At 36.9% G+C, this 21,890-nt stretch overlaps 1 protein-coding gene and 1 non-coding gene across 11 annotated transcripts in view; both read right to left on the reverse strand.

Moving 5' to 3' along the window:
• Positions 1 to 21,890, reverse strand: part of FOCAD (focadhesin) — a 319,932-nt gene that overhangs the window by 283,271 nt on the left and 14,771 nt on the right. For 4 of the 10 annotated variants that reach the window (XM_021063120.1, XM_021063095.1, XM_021063096.1 and 1 more), the window contains 3 exons: positions 5,859 to 5,947; positions 2,962 to 3,036; positions 307 to 461 (listed from right to left, as the gene is read on the reverse strand). In XM_021063120.1, coding sequence (XP_020918779.1) covers positions 307 to 461; positions 2,962 to 3,036; positions 5,859 to 5,915 — 287 coding nt within the window. In that variant the 5' untranslated portion in view covers positions 5,916 to 5,947. Of the gene's footprint in view, positions 1 to 306; positions 462 to 2,222; positions 2,274 to 2,961; positions 3,037 to 5,858; positions 5,948 to 7,091; positions 7,116 to 8,069; positions 8,132 to 21,890 lie in introns of those variants that run through there. The other 6 variants (XM_021063125.1, XM_021063140.1, XM_021063107.1 and 3 more) reach the window with 5 other exon arrangements.
• On the reverse strand, positions 4,988 to 5,063 carry MIR491 (microRNA 491). The gene has a single exon (NR_038608.1). It is a non-coding gene; the product is annotated as a microRNA 491 (primary transcript).

Raw genomic sequence — 21,890 nt, forward strand, 5'->3', positions numbered from 1 at the left:
CAGGAATCAAACCTGCATCCTCACAGATACTATGTAGGGTTCTTAGCCCACTGAGCCACGATGGGAACGCTGACAATTTTAAGCAGAGTCCCAAAACTTAAGTACAATGAATGACCACAAATCTCCAAACTTTCAGAGCTTAAATTACCATGTTCTCACCACACAGGAAATATCAACTGCATGCCATTTTAAGGGAAAGAAAAACAACTGGCAAGTGGGGTAAATGGTGACCCTTACTGGCAAATCAGAGGATTTTTTTTCTAAAAATTTAAATTGTTAACTGAGCAAGCATGAAGGGCAGAGGACCTGGTCGATGGAATCAGGTTGAGTATCCCATTGAGAACGTAGCTGAACTCCGCGTGATCCTGAGCAACAAGGGCCACCAGACCCTCACAGCAGGCTGTTCGAACCACAACATTTTCGCTGCAACACTTCTCCCACAGTAAGTTCAAAGCAGGAGTCTGAAATCAAACCAGCAATTAAAACACAAGTATGATGAGCAGCAAATGCACACACACTCCCAGCCATTCATCAAAGGGATCTGTTCCCAGAAGGCCAGCTTTCTCCTACCAAAATGATGCTATGTCACACCATTTGTAGGAGACACTAAAGTCAGTTTTTCAAGAGAGGTAATGGATGTGTTTTGGTACGGCAGCTCTCTCTCATCTGGTGTCTTTGCTGCAAAGTAAGGCTGCAGAGTTATGACCTGAGTTAAAGCAACATAACTATGAGAAGATCAAAACTATGACCTCAGGGGAGTTCCCGTCGTGGCGCAGTGGTTAACGAATCCGACTAGGAACCATGAGGTTGCGGGTTTGGTCCCTGCCCTTGCTCAGTGGGTTAACGATCCGGCGTTGCCTTGAGCTGTGGTGTAGGTTGCAGACGCAGCTCAGATCCCGCGTAGCTGTGGCTCTGGCGTAGGCCGGTGGCTACAGCTCCAATTAGACCCCTAGCCTGGGAACCTCCATATGCCGCGGGAGCGGCCCAAGAAATAGCAACAACAACAAAAGACAAAAGACAAAAAAAAAAAAAAAAAAAAACTATGACTTCACTCTAGCACTGTGCTTTTACAAAGCCATTTAGTCGGACACTGATTAGCATATCAGTTAGTCAGAGTTGAACTCCAAATCATACCTATGCTTCAAGCCCTAAATGGCAGTAATGTTTTCAGAAAATGACCCTGCTCTCCTCCCACCAACCTGTATCGCCCACATGCCACCCTCCTGTCCTTGACAATGTCCCTGCCCCAACTGACTGAAGCTGACAGTGGGCCCAGAGGAAGGAGAGAAAAGTAGGACAGGCTACGAGCAAGCTGCTGGTTCCATGACTACCAACAGAAGCCTAGAAAACTGTTTCACTCAAGGAAGAAATAGTGCCTTTTCCCCTCACACTGTGAACCTGTCATCTTTGATAAAAAAGCACCAGGACACATATAAGTCCTCTATTTTGAAAAAGCAGAAGTTCTAGTGTTTCTAACTTTCTCAAGAGCCCATGACACCTCCACCCCCACCTCAAAAAAAAAAAAAAAAAAAAAAAAAGGTTCACTGCTAATAATAAACCTGTATTTGAATGTATTGTGGCTTAAGTTCTTTTAGATTTTACATGTGGCTTGGGGGATTTACTTTTGCTTTTTGTTTTTAAAGAACACACAATAAAGCTATTTTTTTTCCTCCTGACATCATTTAGGGAAACATACAATCTGGAGGAAAAAAAATTAAGATCCTCAGCTTCCACAGAATAACTAAAAGAATAATTAACATTACATTGTGCCCACTTTCTGGCGGTAGCTGGCTCTGAGAACTTTTCAATCTTAGGATCCCCCTATAAGCAAAACAATATGGTGAACAGCCACTGATGGAAAGAAATGTTTATATTCCATTTCTTTTAATCTGAAGGAAATTTTATTCACCTGTATGGACAATACCAAAGGGTGACTAAGCCACAATAACAAAATAAAAGAATAAAAAACTGTTGCCTCAGGGAACACTGTGCCCTCATGGAAGTAAGCATTCACTTATTAGTAGAAGAGGAAACATTTCTTTACAGGGATTTGACATTCATAAATCCTGGCGGTTTAAGTAAAACCACTAGATCTTCTCAGAGCACATAATGCGATCATAGGCAGGATTAAGATCAGGGTTCTCAGAAAACCTAATTTATATGAATTTATATGACTACATACAAACAGCAGATAAATGCCAATTAGTGAAGTAGGCACTTACACTGACTTCAACATTTCAGCAGAAGCTGTAAAGAGATGTAACTTGGAGCAGCTAATAAAAAGGAATGTGAGAGAAAGGAAACAATTTATTTCTATTATGAAAAAAAAATCTTATTTTCATCACCTATATTCTCCATAGAGTTTACCTTAGAGGACCAACTCAAGCAGTTTCCAATCAGCATGTCAAAATACACAGCACTGGTAAACTGAAACCCAGGTAGGAAATATCACAGTAATCTGGCATTGCTTCAACTCTTAGCATTTGCCTGCATATGAATGGTACAGAATTTTCCCTCCAGCTCTACTTACTTGTCAATGCATGCATGACCTTACCAACTAAGAACTCATATTTGGAGCTACCTAAAGCAGGAGAAATCTGCTGTACCCAAACAGAGCCCTGAGGTGCACTTTCTTCATTAAACAAAAAGATTCCTCTGCAGTAACCCTATCAGCCTTCTCTACAGCATGGCTTATCTCATTCTATCCATGTTACTTTTCATTAATAGTCATAAGAATACTCTTCACCCCTTTTCCATCTCATTCCTGGAGTCTGTTGCAAAAAAATCTTAAAGTTTAAAATTTGGCAAAACCAAAAAAATTTTAAAAAAAGCAATAAACTTTTCACAATTCAAAAGAATTTCTATAGCGACCTGAACTATGAGGAAAACAAAAGAAGTGCATATATGATCCAGTTAGCAGCAATATCTGAACAGAACTAAAGCACAAAGTTAAATACAGACCTGGTTTGTGGACTGGTGGATCTTTTCTGAAAAACCATTTTCCTTTAGAACTGCAGCAATAAGATGACCCACAGCCTAAAAAAGCAAACAAGATTAATGAATTCATTCCCCAGAAGTTCTCTCTCAATAGTGAATGTGCAGGTAACTAACAGCTATACTAGTTGATATGAGTATGCCAGCCACTTGGTAATAACATTTCCATTCATAGAGTATGTGCTATGTGGAAGGTACTGAATTTGGCACTTCACATACATCATGTCTTATCTTCATAACAACCCTCAAGGTAAGCAGTTTTACCCCACATTTTATCCCAGTAAGCAAACTATAGTTCATAGATGTTAAGAAAATTGCTGGATCTTCAGTTTAAGTTGCTGTCACTTTGTATTAGAAATAACTTGAGATTGCTTAATCCATTAAACCATGAGACAAATGAGAAACTCCACAGCTTTTAAAATCACCTTTGCATCTAAATGAAATACATCATGCTTCATCATGCCCTTAATGAAGATGGAGTAAACTCATCCCCATCTTTATGACTATGGCCCACACACATTTGAACCAACAGGTACCCCTGCCACATGTCATGACTGTTCTCCCTCCTCGAGGCTCTATGATTTAATTTCTTTATTGGTTTTCCATAGGTTTTTATCCCCTTAATAAGCTTTTAGTCTCATAAATCTCTAAAATTTTCCCATATCCGTCTTTGGTCAAAAAACCCAAAATTAACAACTATAATTAAAAAACAAAATTAAAACTAAGATTCTTATAAGTGTGCTAATTCCATAAATACATTAATCTCTTTACCTCCTATCACCTCAACTCCATTTTCCTAGTTGTTCAGAGCCACAGGCTAACAACAAAAGTCTTTCTATGTACGGTTTTGCTACGGCAACAAATGTTCATCCTGCACTTGAGACCAATGTCTGCTATGGCTATAAATATCTGTCAGTCTTGCAAAGTCTCCAGAAAAGGTCAAATAAAAACACAGCACCTACTCCTTTTTTTTTTTTTTTTTTTTTTTCTATTTCACACATAGGAATTGATTTAAGACTTCAATCCTTGATGGTCTCAGTTTTACAATACAAGTCACTCATTTACATGAATCCTAAGTTTCAATTAATGAACTGTCTTTCATCTCCTGGTTAAAGGTTCAGTAGCAAGAATTAAGGACCAGTAAGTGATTTCAGTTCCTGTTTACAAAATATACCATATTTCACTGAGTGTAACTGGCTGTCAATTGCCAAGATGCACCATTATTTTATGTACTACTAAGAAATTAAAAAAGGCTGCCAAGTAATCAATGTTATACAATGCTGCTTATAATTTAAAATCTTGATTTCATATTAATGAAAAAGCTTTTTCAGATTCTTTCAGAAAATCCTGGCCAAGTTCATAAATGTGCAGGCAATACCAAGTATCTAATAACTGCTGCCATCAATTACTAGATGCAGTCGAGTTTCACATACATTAAAATGCAAAAAAAAAATGTGTGTTAATCAATGAAATATGGTGCTAACACTGAGCAGTGGTTACAAAAGAACAAAAAGAAGTATTCACAGAGGGCAGGGCACAATTGCAAAGCCTAATAAAACCAATATGAAACACAACAAGGCCAAAAAAAAGCTACTGTCCATATTTAGAAAAAGGACTAAAAGAACATACGTTTAATGATAAACATCCCCTCACTGCCCACCAAATTCAATTTCTCTAATTTACCTTTCAATTGATCCCTCTAACACTTCACAGAATAGAGCCTAACCTGATCTTATAATACAAAATCCCAGTACAAATTAGCTTATGTTGCTACTTAAGTTTTCCATAACAAAACAGTTTAAATAGATACCATACACTAAAAAATACATATACACTCTTCATTTGAATTAAGAGCAACATACATAGGCATTTCTTGATTTATCTATGCTAATGAAGGAACTCCAGGCACAGAAAAATTAAAATTGTGGACGGTATCCTCCAAGCCTTCATCTTCTTCATGGTAAGCACCTGTGCTGCACAGGATATGACTCCAACCCAGTCAGGTAGAAGGGAATCTTGCATAAGGAGTGTTCTACTCCTCATGGAAGGGTTCCCCACTACCCAGCTAAGTCAATTCCCACAGCAGGCATCTCCGAAGGTAACTGCTGCAAGTATCCAAGACGCGGTATGTTGGTAAGTCTTCAGGAAGGCTTCTGCTGGTCCCTTAGCTTTACACTCACAAGAAAAAACAGTAAGCTATTATGGTAGCTTGATGAACCAGAGTGCTTCTAGTTAGCTGCAGGTTAATCAGAAAACCCTTTTCATTTTAACCCTAATAACTGAAAAGCTCTTCTAAAATAAATTTTCACAATTTACCACCTGAGTCAGAATTCAGATCCAATTTTTCAATAGAGGATATTTTACTTACTGCAAGTAATTATTATAAAAATCTATTACAGCACAAATTGATAGAACAATGTAAATCAACTATAATTGAAAAAAATAAAAATTAATTATTCTCAGTAGTTGTACTGAGGTACAATATACCTTTTTAAATATTAACCTTTCATACACTGTGGAAGTACAACCATTTACTTCTGTTCCCAATAATGAATTATAGACCAAAAATATATATTCAGGAGTTAAATCAAGTTTTTTGTCTCTAAGAAAAGTATGACATAAATAAAAGCAGACTGGTCAATTGCTATTACAAATAAAAATTTTCAAATTTACTAATATAAAAGCTGTTTAATAATGTATACCTCTATATACAGATGAACAAGATATTTAATGTTAAAAATATAAAGTTCAATTAACAACCAACAAAATGGTTCATTTGTTACCATGAAGGACAATAGAAAGATAGATAGATAGAGAGAGAGATAGATAGATAGATACACAGACAGACAGACAGATAAAATTACCTGTGACTGGATAAGAGAATTTGGAAATTCAAACCTTTTCCTGATATCATCTGACATTTTTGCTTCTCTTACATGTATGTATGCAGATTCTGTAACCAAAACAAAAGAATATTTGTTAGTCCAGAAAAGCAGTTCAAACCAATTGCTTGTCAAATAACATGAAAGTAATTCATTCCAAAGACAACAATAGAAATAAAGCACAGAGCTCTGCAGAATCATCCTTGGCATAATTTTCACAGTTAACCACTTCAGCCCTCAAATGCCATGACTGATAAACAAACTAAAAATGCTCAACTGCTCTTAGTTTTTCCCATTAAAGCTAATCCTGAAATAGATGAATTCATTCTACAGAAACAAACAAAAAATCCAAAGGCTCAAGCCTAAATAACATGATTTTAAATATTCAAGCACATGTTTGAAATAGAAATTAATTCTTCTGTGGTTCAAAACTTCTAAGGGAGAAAAAAAAAATCAAACTTTCACAAGTTGTTTAAACTATGCCTTACTTTGGTACAAGCTTTCATTTTAAGCGTGAATCTAACTGTTAGTGACAAGTGTAAAGCCTAGGTGAGCTTTTTTCAGGCAGTATAGAAATAACAGAGAAACACACAACAAAACAGATCGCTTGTCTTCTAAAAGAGGTACAAGCAAGCAATTAGCACCAACTTTTAATATTTACATCACACCTCTCATTCCTACTGGGCTCTCAAGTACAACAACAACAACAAATCAACAACAAATCAAGCAAAAAGGATGGAGGAGGGCGAGGTGGTAAAGTGGAGGCACAGAATTAATTTCCCAAGGATCTATCTCAATTTATCCAATTCCCATGCAGCACTTAACCCACAAAATTATACCGCTTTGAAAAATAGGATGCTTTAAGCTATCTATGTATTACAGCATAACTTTAAAAAATGTTTATGTCAGTACAGTACTCTAAGTTACCTTATAAAAACAACAGGCAACAAAACCAAGCTCTCCTGATCTCAAATATGGAGGCACCTTGTGTTGAACTTGTGGCTCTTTCTACTTTTTCTTCCAAAGTTAGACTCCTGAATAATTTATCCTACCTTTCTTCCTCAACTTCTAGTTTCAATTTTAGTCCTTTAAAGTGGACATTTCACAGCACTAAAACAACATGTTCTAAGACTGCAAACCATGTGCCCTCTCTAAATCTACTCATTAGCTTTTAAGTAGGTTAAAATTTCAACTTCCCGGTTGTGTTAATCTCACCGTTCTTGAAATTGTCTTCATCGTAAAAGAATTTGCCAAAGTGTGTCTCTGGAAAACCCAAGATAGATAGAGGAAAAAAGAATTTTGTAGTGACATATGTTGCCATCTTGAAGAGTCATACTCATTTAACAAACACTTAATAGGTGACTATTGTGTGTCAGGCACTGCTTTAGGTGCTTAGGCTACAACAGTGAACTAAATAAGACAAAAACTCCTCATAGAGCTAACAGTCTAGTGGGAAGAGGCAAGCAGTAAATAAAAAAATAATAATAATAATAGCAATAACACATAAAACATGTTAGAAGGTGATAAGCACAAAGGAAAAAAATAAATGTGATCTCTTTTTCTATGAGCTTGTAATTGATCTACAACATGATGTTAGTTCCTGTTACAAAACCCAATGATTTGATATTTCTACACACTTCAAAATGATCACCACTATAAGTCTAATTACCATCACCATACAAAGATATTACATAATTATTGACATGTTCCTCACACTATACATTTCATACCTGTGACTCATTTATTTTGCAGGTGGAAACAAAGGCAGGGGGAAGGGGAGCTTGATGAAGACAGTCAAAATGTACAAACTTTCAGTTATAAGATAAATAAGTACTAAGTATATAATGTACAACATGTAAAATCTAATTAACATTGCTGGATCTTATATATAAAAGTTGTTAAGGAGTAAATCCTAAGAGTTCTCGTGAAAAAGAAAAAAAAAATCTTTTCTATCCCTTTAATTTTGTATCCATACAAAATAATAGATGTTCGCTAAACTCATAGTGGTAATCATTTCACGATGTATGTAAGCCAAATCACTGTGCTGTACACGTTAAACTTATACAGTTCTATCAATTATATCTCAAAAAAACTTACATAAAAATGCAAAAAAAAAAAAAGTAAAGCCAATAGAGTAGAGAGGGGATGAAAAATGGGAGATGGACACGATTTTTATTTAAGTATGGTAGTCACCTTCTAGAGTTTATTTCCAGGTTCTCTATTCTGTTCCATTGGTCTGTCTGTCTGTCTGTTTTGATACCAGTACCACACTGTTTTGATGACTGTGGCTTTGTAGTATTTCTTGAAGTCTGGGAGAGTTATGCCTCCTGCTTGGTTTTTGTTTCTCAGGATTGCTTTGGCGATTCTGGGTCTTTTGTTGTTCCATATAAATTTTTGGATTGTTTGTTCTAGTTCTGTGAAAAATGTCATGGGTAAATAGTCACCTTCTAGAGTGGGTGATATTTAGGAGTTAGTTAGCCGTACTGATAATCCGGGCAAAGAGTGTCATAAGCACAGGAAACTGCGTGCAAAAGCCCTAAGCTAATAAAGGGCTTAAGATCTGTCCCAGAAAGAACAAAAAGATGAGTCAGGAACAGAGTGAAGGAGGAAGAGAATAGTAAATCAGAGTCAATGAAAAGAAACAAAACCAAAAAAGGCTTGTAGGCCTTGGAAAAACTGATGGATTTATCCTGAATGAAATAGTTAAAATGGTAAGATTTTAATAGAATCACTTGAGATGAGAAGTGGTCATTCTCTGGATATCTTCAAAGGTAGAGCCAATGTGGCTGCTAATGGATTGGATGAGTGTATAAGAGAAAGGGTCGAAAAGGATTCCAAGGTTTTTGATCTGAATACTCCTTTTTTTTTTTTTTTTTTTTTTTGTCTTTTTTTGGGGGCCGCAACCTTGGCATATGGAGGTTATCAGGCTAGGGTCTAATTGGAGCGGCAGCTGCTGGCCTACACCACAGCTCATGGCAATGCCAGATCCTTAATCCACTGAGCGAGGCCAAGAGATTGAACCTGCATCTTCATGGATACTAGTCGGATTCGTTTCCACTGAGCCATGACAAGAACCCCAATCTGAGTGTTCTTAACTTCAATTCCTTTGAGCATTTTCCACATTAAGCAAAACCATTTACATATTACTTATCATGGCATTTTTTAATAATAGGAAAAAATGGAGTTGCCATCAACTGATATAGGGAAACAAGTTTTGTGAGGGAAGACAGGAATTCCATTTTGGACAGACAGGTAAGTTTTAGAGGCCGTCATAAATATCCAAGTGGAGATGTCATTAGAAAGCTGGATACACAAATATATCAATCAAAGAGACAGATCTTAGTTGGTGACACAAACAGCGGTGCATGTTATTGAAGAATCTGGGAGGTTCTAAAGCAAGAAGTTTGATTAACTTTGCTTAACCCAAAGTTTACCAAACTTATCTGGTCACGGCCCCCTTTTTTCTACAAATCCTGTTAACAGGCTACAAACCAGTCTTTCCTGGAATACACCTTGGCAGACGCTGCTCTACTGGCTCCTCCTTTCCTTCTGTCCACTCTGCTTCTCATGTGCCATCCTCCTTCATGAATGTGCTCCCAAGCCTCTTGCCTTGTGCTTCCTTCGTGTAACCTGCCCTAGAGGCTTCATCTAGTCCCTATCCCCAAACACTTCCCTCCTCTCTCTCTCACACACACAAGGCTCTAAAACACCAGAAATTGAAGATGTTAAAAACAACACACATATTTTAACTCATAAAAACCGTTCCCATTTTAGTGCATCTTTTCCCAGTTCTCCTCTCACAATTTTATTCAACAACATTCTCTAAATCCAGTCACAAAGTCAGCTTCATTCCTTCCAGCGTCTCAGAGTCTACCTTCCCTCTCCACTTCTCTACTCATCATCTTGGTTCTTCACCAGAGGTTTCCTTTAGGAACTGCTTAGGCTTGGGTTTCTCCATGCTTGAGTTCAATCCATACACTGCTGTCAGATGAACTGTGCTAAAATGCTATCTCCATAACAACTTTTCCCTGTAAAGAATTCAGACTGGGTTTTCAATAGCCTGTCAGATGAAATGCAAATTCTGATTCCCAGCTTTTAAGTCTACAACAAAAGTCTCACACATTTGACTTCATTTCTGACGTTGTCTAATTCCAGTCTGGCTAAAACCACTTTCAAAATAGTCCCACGTTGAGCAAAAATATCCTCATTCCTAAAGGATTTGATTTATGCTGTTCTCTCCCACATAAAATGTCCTCCTCTGTATGTTCCTACTATTTAAAGATGAAATTCCTTGCATGGCACATCTTCTCTGTTAAGCCCTTCCAAAGAGGTCACATCTTGAGAGTTCCCTTCATGGCTCAGCAGTTAACGAACTCAACTAGGATCCATGAGGATGCAGGTTCAATCCCTGGCCTCATTCAAGTGGGTTAAGGATACAGTGTTGCCGTGAGCTGTAGTGTAGGTTGCAGCTCAGATGCTATGTTGCTGTTACTGTTGCCGATTCCACCCCTAGCCTGGGAACCTCTACATGCTGCAGGTGTGGCCCTTAAAAAAAAAAAAAAAAAAAAAAAAAGAATAAAAAGAAAAAAATGGCCACATCTTATAGTAACCATCTTGCTTTATATTTCTTCAATGTTATTGCATGAAGACCCATACTAGCTATATGATTATATGGCTGACCCATACTATCATGTGACTATTTACATTAGGATGGTTAATTTTTTTCTGTAAAGTGTCAGATAGCAAGTACTCGGGTATGCCACTATAGCAGGAAAGCAGTCACAAGCCACAGACAAGGCAGAAACTAATGACCAAAGCCATGCTCAAATAAAACTTTATTTACAAAAACCAGAAGGCTGGCGTGCTGTAGTTTACTGACTCTTTGTTTACATCCTGACTATTTATTTAATTAATTTATAAAATGGGTTGATTAAAAACTGCTATAATCGACATTCTAATTTGTTCCTGTGCATCCAAGCACAAGTAAATATATAAATAAGATAAATCATACAGGTTTTATTATTTAAAAGATAGAAAGTTCTCTTTATCATAGAAACTTTTTTATGCCCCTAAACTCTGAAGGAAAACTCTCCCATTACATATGGGACACAGACTGATGTAATAACTAATACTCTCAGTAATATAAGCAAAAAAGAAATTTTATGCTACCTCTATTTTAAACAAGCCCTGGATAAAGCAATGGTTATAACATGTAATTCAGCCAAAAAAAATCCTCAGGTAATAGGGTCGAAGTACAGAGTCTTCTGATGATCTAACCTAACTCAATAAAAGTCAACTTTAGAGTATCCAGAGTAGCAGATGGTTATCAACTTATCACAGAATATACTTACCCAAATGTCAGCAGTGATAGAGCTAAAGAGAAGGAAATGTGGGGTTATACGCTCTTATTTAGGCCTGAATAATAGATGGAATCCCAAAATGCTTTGACAACCAGACAAGGAGCTGGTTAGGCTAATATTGTACTATGGCTATGAAGAAACCTAACTGTCCAGAAAGATAACTTTGTCTCCAGGAGGTGGGCCAGTGGAGTAAAAGAGTACTGTTTTGGTCATAATTATCCAAGGGTGGATGACAAATACCTAAGCTTACAAAAGGAAGCCCTTATTTTGATGCAACACTTTATAAAGTAAATAAGTTTTTAAAAGCTACAGTAACTTTATCTTTCCTAACAAATGGCCATTAAGGCATTCTCAAAACCACTACTTAAGCTGCAAGATGATTTGATATCATCCTTGATTTACTGTCTTTGGGCTACAAGCTGCAAGTGTCTTTCATCTGATGGAGACATATTTTGAAGTTAATCACAACCACTTGGCCTTTCAAGGTATCAAAACATCATATTTTCTCAGGGAATTTCAAAAAAAAGAGTACGTATGTTTGCTTTAGCATTCGCAGTGCAGCATGTGTCCAACTTTATTTTTAAACTCAATGTCCCCTGGGCAGTTCATACATTAAAGAAAACAATTTATGTCTTACTTCTTACCATGGCATTCTTTACTAAAAGGAAACCAGTCACAATATGCTCCATAAACTACATGTTCCAAAAAAGTGTTTGATTTAAAAAGATTTGTCTCCAACCTATCATTGTGTCTTTTTTGTCTGTTTGAATGAATCTAAATCAGAAAGAGAATTTTTAATGAAGTCTTCAAGTTCCAAGTATATCGCATAACTTGTTTAACTTAAGCAGCTACCATCTGATCTTCCAAGGTATTTCAGCCACAAAAAAACACTTCCAAGAAAATAAATCAATTGCACTCTAGAATAAAGGAGAAGCAAATAGATAAGCCACCTTAAGTTTTCAACTCTCCCAATAGCTTCCCTAGGATACAAAATATGCAGCATACATCACACAAAAGTACTCAGTGTCAAACTTCAAGTGAAGGGTATGATCTGAAAAACAAAAATCTATATACAGTTGACCTTGAACGATGCAGGGGTTAGTGACACCAACCCCTGCACAATTGAATATCTACATAAAATGTTCTAGTCAGCCCTTCATATCCACAGTTCCTCATCCACATCTACCACCACAGATAGTGCAGTACTGTAATAACCTAGCAGAAGAATTATGCAGGCCAGTTTGGGGGAGGTAGGAAGGTATCCAGTGCTTACAGAGAAAGATTTGTCCAGTGCAGTCCTGACTACCAAATTTCTCCACAGGAAGGATTCAGGGAAGAAAGGTAGGTGGGAGTCATCACTACAGAGAGTACATTGTGGAAGCCAGTCTGCAAAAGTCAGGCCATCATCAGACTGATAAAAGGTTAAACTTCATTAACAGGACCTTGTTTCAGAGATAAAACGTATAGGTCTTTCTAACACTTTATCAACTATTCCAATTATGAGTTACGCATTTACTGAATTTCTTACTCCACAAATTAAGTTATGGTATCAAAAGCCTAAGAATTTTTTTTTTTTTTTTTTTTTTTGGCTTTTAGGGCTACAACTGCAGTATATGGAAGTTCCCAGGCCAGGGGTCAAAAAGGAGCTGCAGTCGCTGGCCTATGCCACAGTCACAGCAACACCAGATCCTTAACCCACTGAGCAAGCCCAGGGATCAAACCCGCCTCATCACAGAAACTAGGTGGGTTCTTAACCTGCTCAGCCACAATGGGAACTCCAGCCTGAGGATTTTTAAACACATATTTTTGACAATGTTTTACTTGTTTTAATGGCTTATATTTTTGACAATGTATTACTTTTTTTTTTAATGGTTTATAGAAAAGCTAATGGGCACCATCAAGAAATTTGACCTGATCTTATACATTTGTCAAAACTGTGGCTCAGGGGTATATTCCAGACTCTCCTAGCTGTTTCACTCTGCCCTTTAAAACAGGGGGGAAAAAAAAAAAGACAACTTTTCAACCACGCACTTTGCTTTACTGTCCAATATTTATATCTTCGTTGTTCTCCTGCCTACTTAGCTTCTCACCTATCTCTTCTCAGTCCCTGTGAGTCCCACAGCCTTTCTAGGATGTGGCAGCTAGATTTTGTTTCACTACCCTTTATTATATCCTGAAATCTGCTAGAAATCAAGCTTAATCTCAGTTCTTGCCTCAAAGGTTTTAAAAATCCAACTGGCTCGTTCACTCTCAAATTAATAGGACATGACAAGTAGAGCTCTCCTAATGACATGATGCATGAAAGTGGAAATATCATGGGGAAACTGCAATGGAAAGTTTTTAGTACTAGGGAGCAAGTGGAAGAAAATAGTGATGTTTAATCATGATATTCACGAAGTCATCATTAAATTAAGCTGAGAGTAGGAAATACTTTTAGGTTCACCACTAATCTCAAAATCAAGTCAAAGCAGAGGTCAACCAGCTGGTACGACAGAACCACTTGGTCAATCAGTGAAAGTAGGAATGGCATAGTTGTGGCAGAGACTGACAGCTATCCTTTAATATTGGTGCTTTTCTTCTGAATTAATAAAATGTAGCCTGATCGGCTTCATTACATTTCATAGCTTTAGGGATGGCTAGATACGACCATGTGTGTGACCAACTTCTCCCCAGTGGAGTCTGAGCAGACATGACCATGAGTACAAATCCCAGGCTGCAACTGCTTCCTCCACTCTCTTAACAGCTGAAACCAGGTCTTGGCAACAACTCAGATTCAATTATGTACCTGAAGACAATGCCTCTAGGATGTGGCTGGAGAAACAAGAAAGAAGAAACTCTAAGATAGTTTGAAGCAGAACTGCAAGCCTGAAATTCCAATCATTATACAAGAAAAAGAAAAAAAAAAAAACTTCCACTTTGAACTGTTGCATTTTGGGGTCTCTCTGTTGCAGCAGCTAGGTAGTTCTTTAATAATATAGCAGACCTAAGAGCATCTCCCTTCTGTACTTTTGTTATTGGAGAAATAAGCAACAATGTCAGAGGAGTTAAGCAACCTGACAAAAAGACACTCATGCTAGGTAAGGTGAGAAGGGAGGTTTCTTGACTTCAACCCAGTCTTTCTCTGGACCATCAGTAAAGTGAGGTGTGACCAGCATGCTTCATATTCCTGCATCATGTTCCAGGAATTTTAAGACCCGAAATTCAATGCTGAGCAAATTTAGGTGACTATGAGTTCTGATGATCTCACCGGCTGCAATTTACTAAAATACATCAAATTGCAATCATATTCCTGCCTTTACAATTCAGTTCCTTCTCAGTTATATCACATGTTACTTACTCATAGATTTTGAAATGGGAGTCTAAAATAAGATCAAAGGCAGGAAATTCCAAGTTAAAATTGATTACTGTCCAGGAGAACCAAGCATTTAAGTAAAAAACAAAACCAACAACATGAGTAATGTCTGATTTGTTATAATGCTTTCTCCAGTTATTCTTGGATTATCTTTTGTACAGTCGCTTTTATGTGTATGTACCTATATGCCAAATATATAAGGAAATGTAGATGAAAAATAGTGATTTTTAAAGTCTACAAACAAACTCACAGATTTCAAAAACCAATCTTATGTTACCATAGGTGAAAGTGTGAGGGGGAAAGAGGGGAAAATTGGGAGAGTAGGAATAACATATACACACTACTGTATAAAATAGATGATTAACAAGAACCTACTCTATAACACAGGAAAATCTGTTCAACAGTTTGTAATAACCTATATGGGGAAAAAGAATGGATATATTTATACTTATGACTGATTCACTTTGCTGTACACCTGAAAATAATACAACATTGCAAGTCAACTATACTCCAATAAATTTAAAAAAAAAGTCTAAAAACTGATTTATCTCTAGAATTTTTATAGTATCCAATCTAAGTCTTCAAATTAGCTCCTTTATGAGATTATTTTTTCCAGTGTTACAATTTTTAAATATTTTGCTCCACCGCAAGATACTCAATTTGTTCCATTTTTAAATATTTTTATGTTAATATAAAATAATCTTTACTGTACATGTGCAACAAAAATGATGCTCATTTTAAAGACCTCACTGACCAATAAATGCCTAATCTGAATAGCTAAAATCTCCATATTCATATTACTTCAAATACAATTCAGTTAACTAAAATTTAGTAAAACACCACAGAATGTATTTTATAGGTATTTGATTTTTATTTCCTTCTTTTAAAAAATGACTCAAAATTTGTGCCCTGGTTCTCTAAAATAATTTACTTCTTAGCAAATACTAATATAGCACAAACTGAAGTATACCAGTCTCCCTCCAGAGGAAAAAAAAAAAGAGGAAATGATAAGTAAAACAAGAATATCTAAATGTTGATACTAGAAGGGTACATTAGAGTTCATAATACTATTCTATGTTTATATGTATTTGAAATTTTCCATAACAAAGTTTTTTAAAAACCCCACACGTGTGGTTCTCCCAAGGGCCAGACAATATTTGCAGCACATAACATTTATTACCTCAATTAACCCTTACAACAACCCTATGACATAGGCACTTATTTAACAGAAGAAACTGAGGCACAGAGAAGATAGATAACTTTTCCCAAGGTCATAAAGTAAGCTGAAATTCAAATTCAGGTTTTCTGGGTACATAAGTACATAGAAAAGCCTGAAAAATATAAATTATAGGTGATTTTTATCTTTGCTTGTTTCTATTTTCTAGTTTTTTTCATAAGAACATGTGTTTTTGTAATCTGAGTAAAGTTACCAAAACAGAAAATCTTTATTCAAATACTAATACATCCTTTACAAATAGAAGATACGACTTTCTAAAATCCAAGTTACTAAAAATTATGACCACAGCACATGGAGTTTCCAGGCTAGGGGTTGAACTGGAGCTGCAGCTGCTGGCCTACACCACCACCACAGCAATACCAGATCCTTAACCCACTGAACAAGGCCAGAGATAGAACCTGCATCCACGAGGATATTATGTCAGGTTCTTAACCCATTGAGCCACAGTGGGAACTCCCACAACACAGGATTTAGAGCACCCTGTTGGATGAAACAGCTCCTATGTGCTACACATCCACAAAGTACGTTAACTCATCCCATTGAGTCTTCAAAATAACTCTAAGGTAGGGTTTTTGTTTTTGTTTTTGTTTCCTAAACTTGTGTTAACTATTTAGGACTGAACCATGAATTTAAGCCTGGTCTCCCTCTCTCTAGTCTGTTCTCCTTGTTCCATGGTACACTACTTGGAGACTTGATTCTACCACTTACTAGCTATGTGCCTTTAGACAAATGTCCTAACATCGTTTTTCATTTTATTTTATTTTCCTTTTTAGGGCCGTACCGGGACACATGAAGGTTCCCAGGCTAAGGGGTCTAATTGGAGCTGGCCGCTGGCCTCCCTACACCGTAGCTACAGCAATGCCAGATTCAAGCCTCAGCTGTGACCTACACCACAGCTCGCAGCAACATCGGATCCTTAACCCACTGAGCAAGGCCAGTGATCAAACCCACATCCTCATGGATCCTAGTCAGGTTGGTTAACCACCGAGCCACAAAGGGAGCTCCCTGAGGCAGGTATTAATAACTCCATTTCCATATGAGAAAATAGGAGCTCAGAGAGGAAGTAACTTGCCTGAGGTAATATAGTGGTATTAACAGTCAGGATTTATTGGAAATTTTACCATGTGCCAGGCAGGTACTGTTGAAGCTCTTTACATATGTTCTCCCACCCAGTATTCAAAATAACCCTATGACACAAATACTATTATTATCCTCATTTTCATATGAAAAACCAGTGAGGCAAAGGGAGGTCAAAATTAATTGCCTAATTATGTAATAAGTAGAACATGGAACAGTCAAAGCTCACATTCTTAACCACTTCTCCTAAAGACAGCAGACACAGAGTTTATGTAAAATTAAGATAATCCATTAAAGCTACTCACTCAGAATGAGGCACATAACACTTTTAAAATGTTAGCTATTATTATTCTTAGTCTGAACCCCGAACCCAAAATCTTGTTCTTTCTATTATATCTTGCTGCATCCCAGGGAATCAAGCAAATCTTAAAAAAAAAAAAACTTGTGTTTGGATATACAGTGTTAAATCAAGCTCCCAAAGCAGCTCATCAGCATATGCAAATAGCTCTGTTCCTTTGCATATATTGCAATCCTAAAAACATGTAATCAAATCTGATGTACAAAAGTTACATATTAAAGGGCTGCTCCATGCTGAGCACAAAGAACTAAAATTATCAATCTAAACTTCACCCTATCTTATGGCACCATCAGCAGCAACACATCTCCCCCACATTTGTGTATGTTCTTTGATTTTATACTTTTATTTCATCATTGACCATTCATTTTAAGTTGAATAAGTATCTAGCAAAGGATAAAGATTGGCTACTTTGGTCATGGTGACCAGCATCAATCTTTAGTAAGTCCATGCTTCTTGCCATGGGTATCAATGTTTTCATATTTATATTTTCCTTTTTTTTTTTTTTTTTTTTTTTTGCTTTTTAGAGCTGCACCCCATATGGAGGTTCCCAAGCTAGGGCTCGAATCAGAGCTACAGCTGCCAGCCTACACCACAGCTCATGGCAACGCTGGATCCTTAATCCACGGGGGAAGCCAAGGATCAAACCCTTAACCTCATGGTTCCTAGTCAGACTCGTTTCCACTGCGCCACAACGGGAACGCCTCCATTTTTTTTAAATCAGTAAATATTCATTGAAGTAGATGAACACTATTATTTGCCCAAATGATTGCTCAAACTCTACCACACAGACACACATGGCTACACTGCTGCAAATGAACGCTTGGCTGGCAGGTAGCCCCACCATGTGACAGTTTAAAACACAATTCAGTGAGACAGGGAAATTTCTACACGGATGAGTTCATTTGTAAAAACACACAGGAGTTTGAAATAACAGTGGAATGTTCTGGAAGAAATATCCAGAGCCAGGAAGATCAAGAGGAAGCCGCTGAATGTTCTCAGCTCCTGTGGCTGCCTCAGAAAACAGAACTTGAACTATAACCTGGCATCACATTCCATTGATGGAAAATACGAGAATATGGTATAAAGAGGCCATACTGCAGAGTGAGGCTTAATTTCAAATGTCCCTTCCAGCTCTGAGAGGACTGTCATTGGCCCCCAAGATGTAGAAAGATTGTCATTAGCCCCCAAGATGCTTCCATCAGTGTAGCAGCTGCACCTGCTCAGACGCTAGTGTCAAATGGGTAGGATTCCTCATTGACCAAGCCTGCTGCATTAGCTCCTGGACGTTTGAGTTTCTTGAGGGAAATAGCTCACTCAGCTTTGTTGAAAACCCCTGCCAGGCCTGGCATGTAATAATCAGTTAAGAAATGTTTTTTGAGTTACTGTGTTTAGCACAGTACCTAAATACACAATAGATTAAAGAAATGTTAGAATCAGATACTGTTGGTTTTCAAATCAACTTTCCAAAATGGAAAGTGAGAAATAAGACTCGACATGCAAATCTTTCTCATTAATTAAGACTTAGGAAACCAAGACCAGAATAAATAACCAGAAGTAAAAAAATAAATTTGTAAACAACTCTATCTTCAAATTAATACAATAACCAGATTCAGTTATCAACACATTTAGGTTTAAAAATAATTAGTTCTTATTAGACAGACTCCTTTTTCCTGGCTTTTTTTTAAAAAACTGAGCAAATAATTTTGCATGGGTAATATAAAGATGAACTTCAGCCACGTCCGAAACCCAAATCAGCAGAATCCAAGTTAGTGAGATTTTATCACACTGTTAATTCATTTTGGTACATTTTCTTTAAAAAATAAAATAAAATAAAAGGTCAAAGAACACATGTAAAAGCTCACAAGACTGGTTCTTCACTGTTTCCAGCTGAATCTAATAGAGATGGAAAATAGGCCTTTGTTACTTGAATACATCATAAGTTTTACATGAATGCTTCAGTTGACAGCTATTATTTATCATAGCTATGCTCTTAATCTGCTATGTATTACAACCCTTTAAAAACCCGCAGTATCACCTCTGTGTATTTCCCACTGGGATAAAAGGCATTTTAATCATACAATTACCCAAAGAAGTAACATTTACTAAATTTCCATTACACAGCCAGCATTATTCATGGCTGTTTTTACTTGTAGGGTGCTTAATAATCTGATATTAGTTAACCTTCACAACCACCCTGGGCAGATCATTAGCAAAGCCTTTCACCTTAGTAAAGAGACACCAAGCAGCATGTTCAAGAATTAGAAAAATCCTGCAATGAAATGCTAATGCCCAGTTGGCAGAGTACAGTGTGTAGAATGTCACTTCAGATAAAAGCAAGAATTATATGTAAATGAAGGAGGAGGAGGAGAGGGGGAGTGGGACAGAGAGGGGGAGAGGAAGACACAGGGGGCAGGGGAAAGGAGGGGGGAGGAGGAACACTTAGCTCCTCATGATAATTATTTTTAATTTCACAGACTTTAAAACCAAATCATACAGTTTTCACATGTACGGCTTCAATGGAACTTATCAATACTATGTTGGAAGTACATGATATGAATAGCACCAAGCCAGCAACTCAGAATGAAGCCAATGCTCAAAAAGCTTCATTTCAACTTCAGACTACTTTTGGCCCTCAGTCCAAATTCAAACCCTATTTGTGAAATTGCTCCAAGCTGTCTTACTTTCAAACTGATACAACAGTCCTCAAATGCCAGATCAGCTCCAGAGCAAAGCCACAGAAATAAGAATCAGCATGGGTCCCCAGACCACAAGATCTCCCCAAGTCCCAGTCTACCATACTCCTCAGTTCCACAGGGAACTTAGCACATAAAGCAAAAAGTCTAGGGTAGGTCCAAAATTAATCCACTCTGTGGGAGTGAGCAGTCAGGATTTGACCTTGGTGTTTGGCACTTCCTGGCTATACCCCAAAGGGTGGCAGACATGCTTCTGGTTTTATTCACCTCCAATTCCAAAATTATAAGACTACAAAAGGCTTAAAATTAAAAGCAAGCATCTTTGTGTAAAGCTATTCATTGATTGATCTAAAAGGTAAGCTAAGGAATATGTAGATAAAATATTGATTAGAAATATAAAACAGCATTTATAAAGTTTTAGTAATGTAAAGAAATGCTTGTGATAGAGCAAAAAATTGAAAATGTTTATACTCAATCATAAACACCATCAAGTTTAAACTATTCTATAGTTTATATTAAGTTTATAGTTTATATTAAGATTATATTTATAGGGAGACTTAAAATTAAGTGAAAAAACGAGTATGCAAAATATTAAGCTCATTTCAGGTTAATAAATTAATGTCTGATCACATACTATGAAATTCCTTATATTTGCAATATCTAATTTTCTCTCCTACAATGGGCATACATTACTTTTTTAAATTAAATAGAAATTATTAATTCTCTTCCAATAAAAATGTAAGATCAATTTTTTTGGTCTCAATAAAAAAGAAAATCAGTGATCTTATTTATTCACTTGAAACCATGGTCTTTTATCATTGTCTAAAGAGACAGTTTCACCATAGCACATGCCAAGATAAAAAAGCCTCACTTGATCCAATTACACTGCTTATTAAGAGCTATTTAATGAGAAAGTCACACCTTTGAGTTATTAGATGTTATAATGGTCCTGCAGAGTTCCCAACAACTAAGCTAACAGAATTACCTTTGATTCTAAATTGTTTGCCAGGAGATTAATCCATCTGTCCCTGAAAAAAAATTAAGTGTTCCTCCAGTGTGTTCAACTTCCTCCAATCTAATTTCGATCAAGAATTGCCCTCAGTCGGCAGAGGTATTTTTGAACAGATTTATTGAAGTATAATTGATATGCCAGAAATGCCATATTTCCTGTGTGCAATTTGACAAGTTTGGATATGCGTAAACACCCAGAGCACCATCACCACAATCAAGGTAATACACATTTGCAACACCTTCCAAAGTCTCCTTGTGTCCTTTTGTTTTCATTTTTTTGGAGTGCAAACACCCTCCTATGAATAGCTGACACTACATAATATAGCAGATCTTTAAAACTTACTCATCTAGCATAACTGAAACTTTATAAAGGATAGTTATTTTTAATTGTTTAAATTATAGCACAGTTTAAATTTTCTGTTAATTTTCCAAAATGCATATACAACATAATACCTAAAAAAATGTTGTCATCAATAGATACATTTTTGGGAGGTCTTCATATAGGGAGGTTTTGGCATCTATCAAAGAATGAAGGAAGGGCTTTTTTTTTTTTTTTGTCTTTTATAGGGCTGCACCCATGGCATATGGAGGTTCCCAGGCTAGGGGTCAAATCAGAGCTGTAGCCGCTGGCCTACAAAACAGCCACAGCAACGCCAGATCCAAGCCATGCCGTGTCTGCGACCTACACCACAGCTTACGTTAACACCAGATCCTTAACCCTCTGAGCAAGGCCAGGGATCGAACCTGCATCCTTATGAATGTTAGATTCATTTCCTCTGAGCCATGATGGAAACTCCAGGAAGGGCTTTCTGATACAGTGACAGCTGACAAAGACCTAAAGGAAATCGTGAGCCTTCGAGACAGAAGGAACATTAAAGGAAACAACCATGAGGAAGAAGGACGTGTAGGAAGTTAAGGAAAAACCA

This window comes from Sus scrofa, chromosome 1 (assembly GCF_000003025.6).
Source record: "Sus scrofa isolate TJ Tabasco breed Duroc chromosome 1, Sscrofa11.1, whole genome shotgun sequence".
In the NCBI taxonomy this organism is placed as follows: Eukaryota; Metazoa; Chordata; class Mammalia; order Artiodactyla; family Suidae; genus Sus; species Sus scrofa.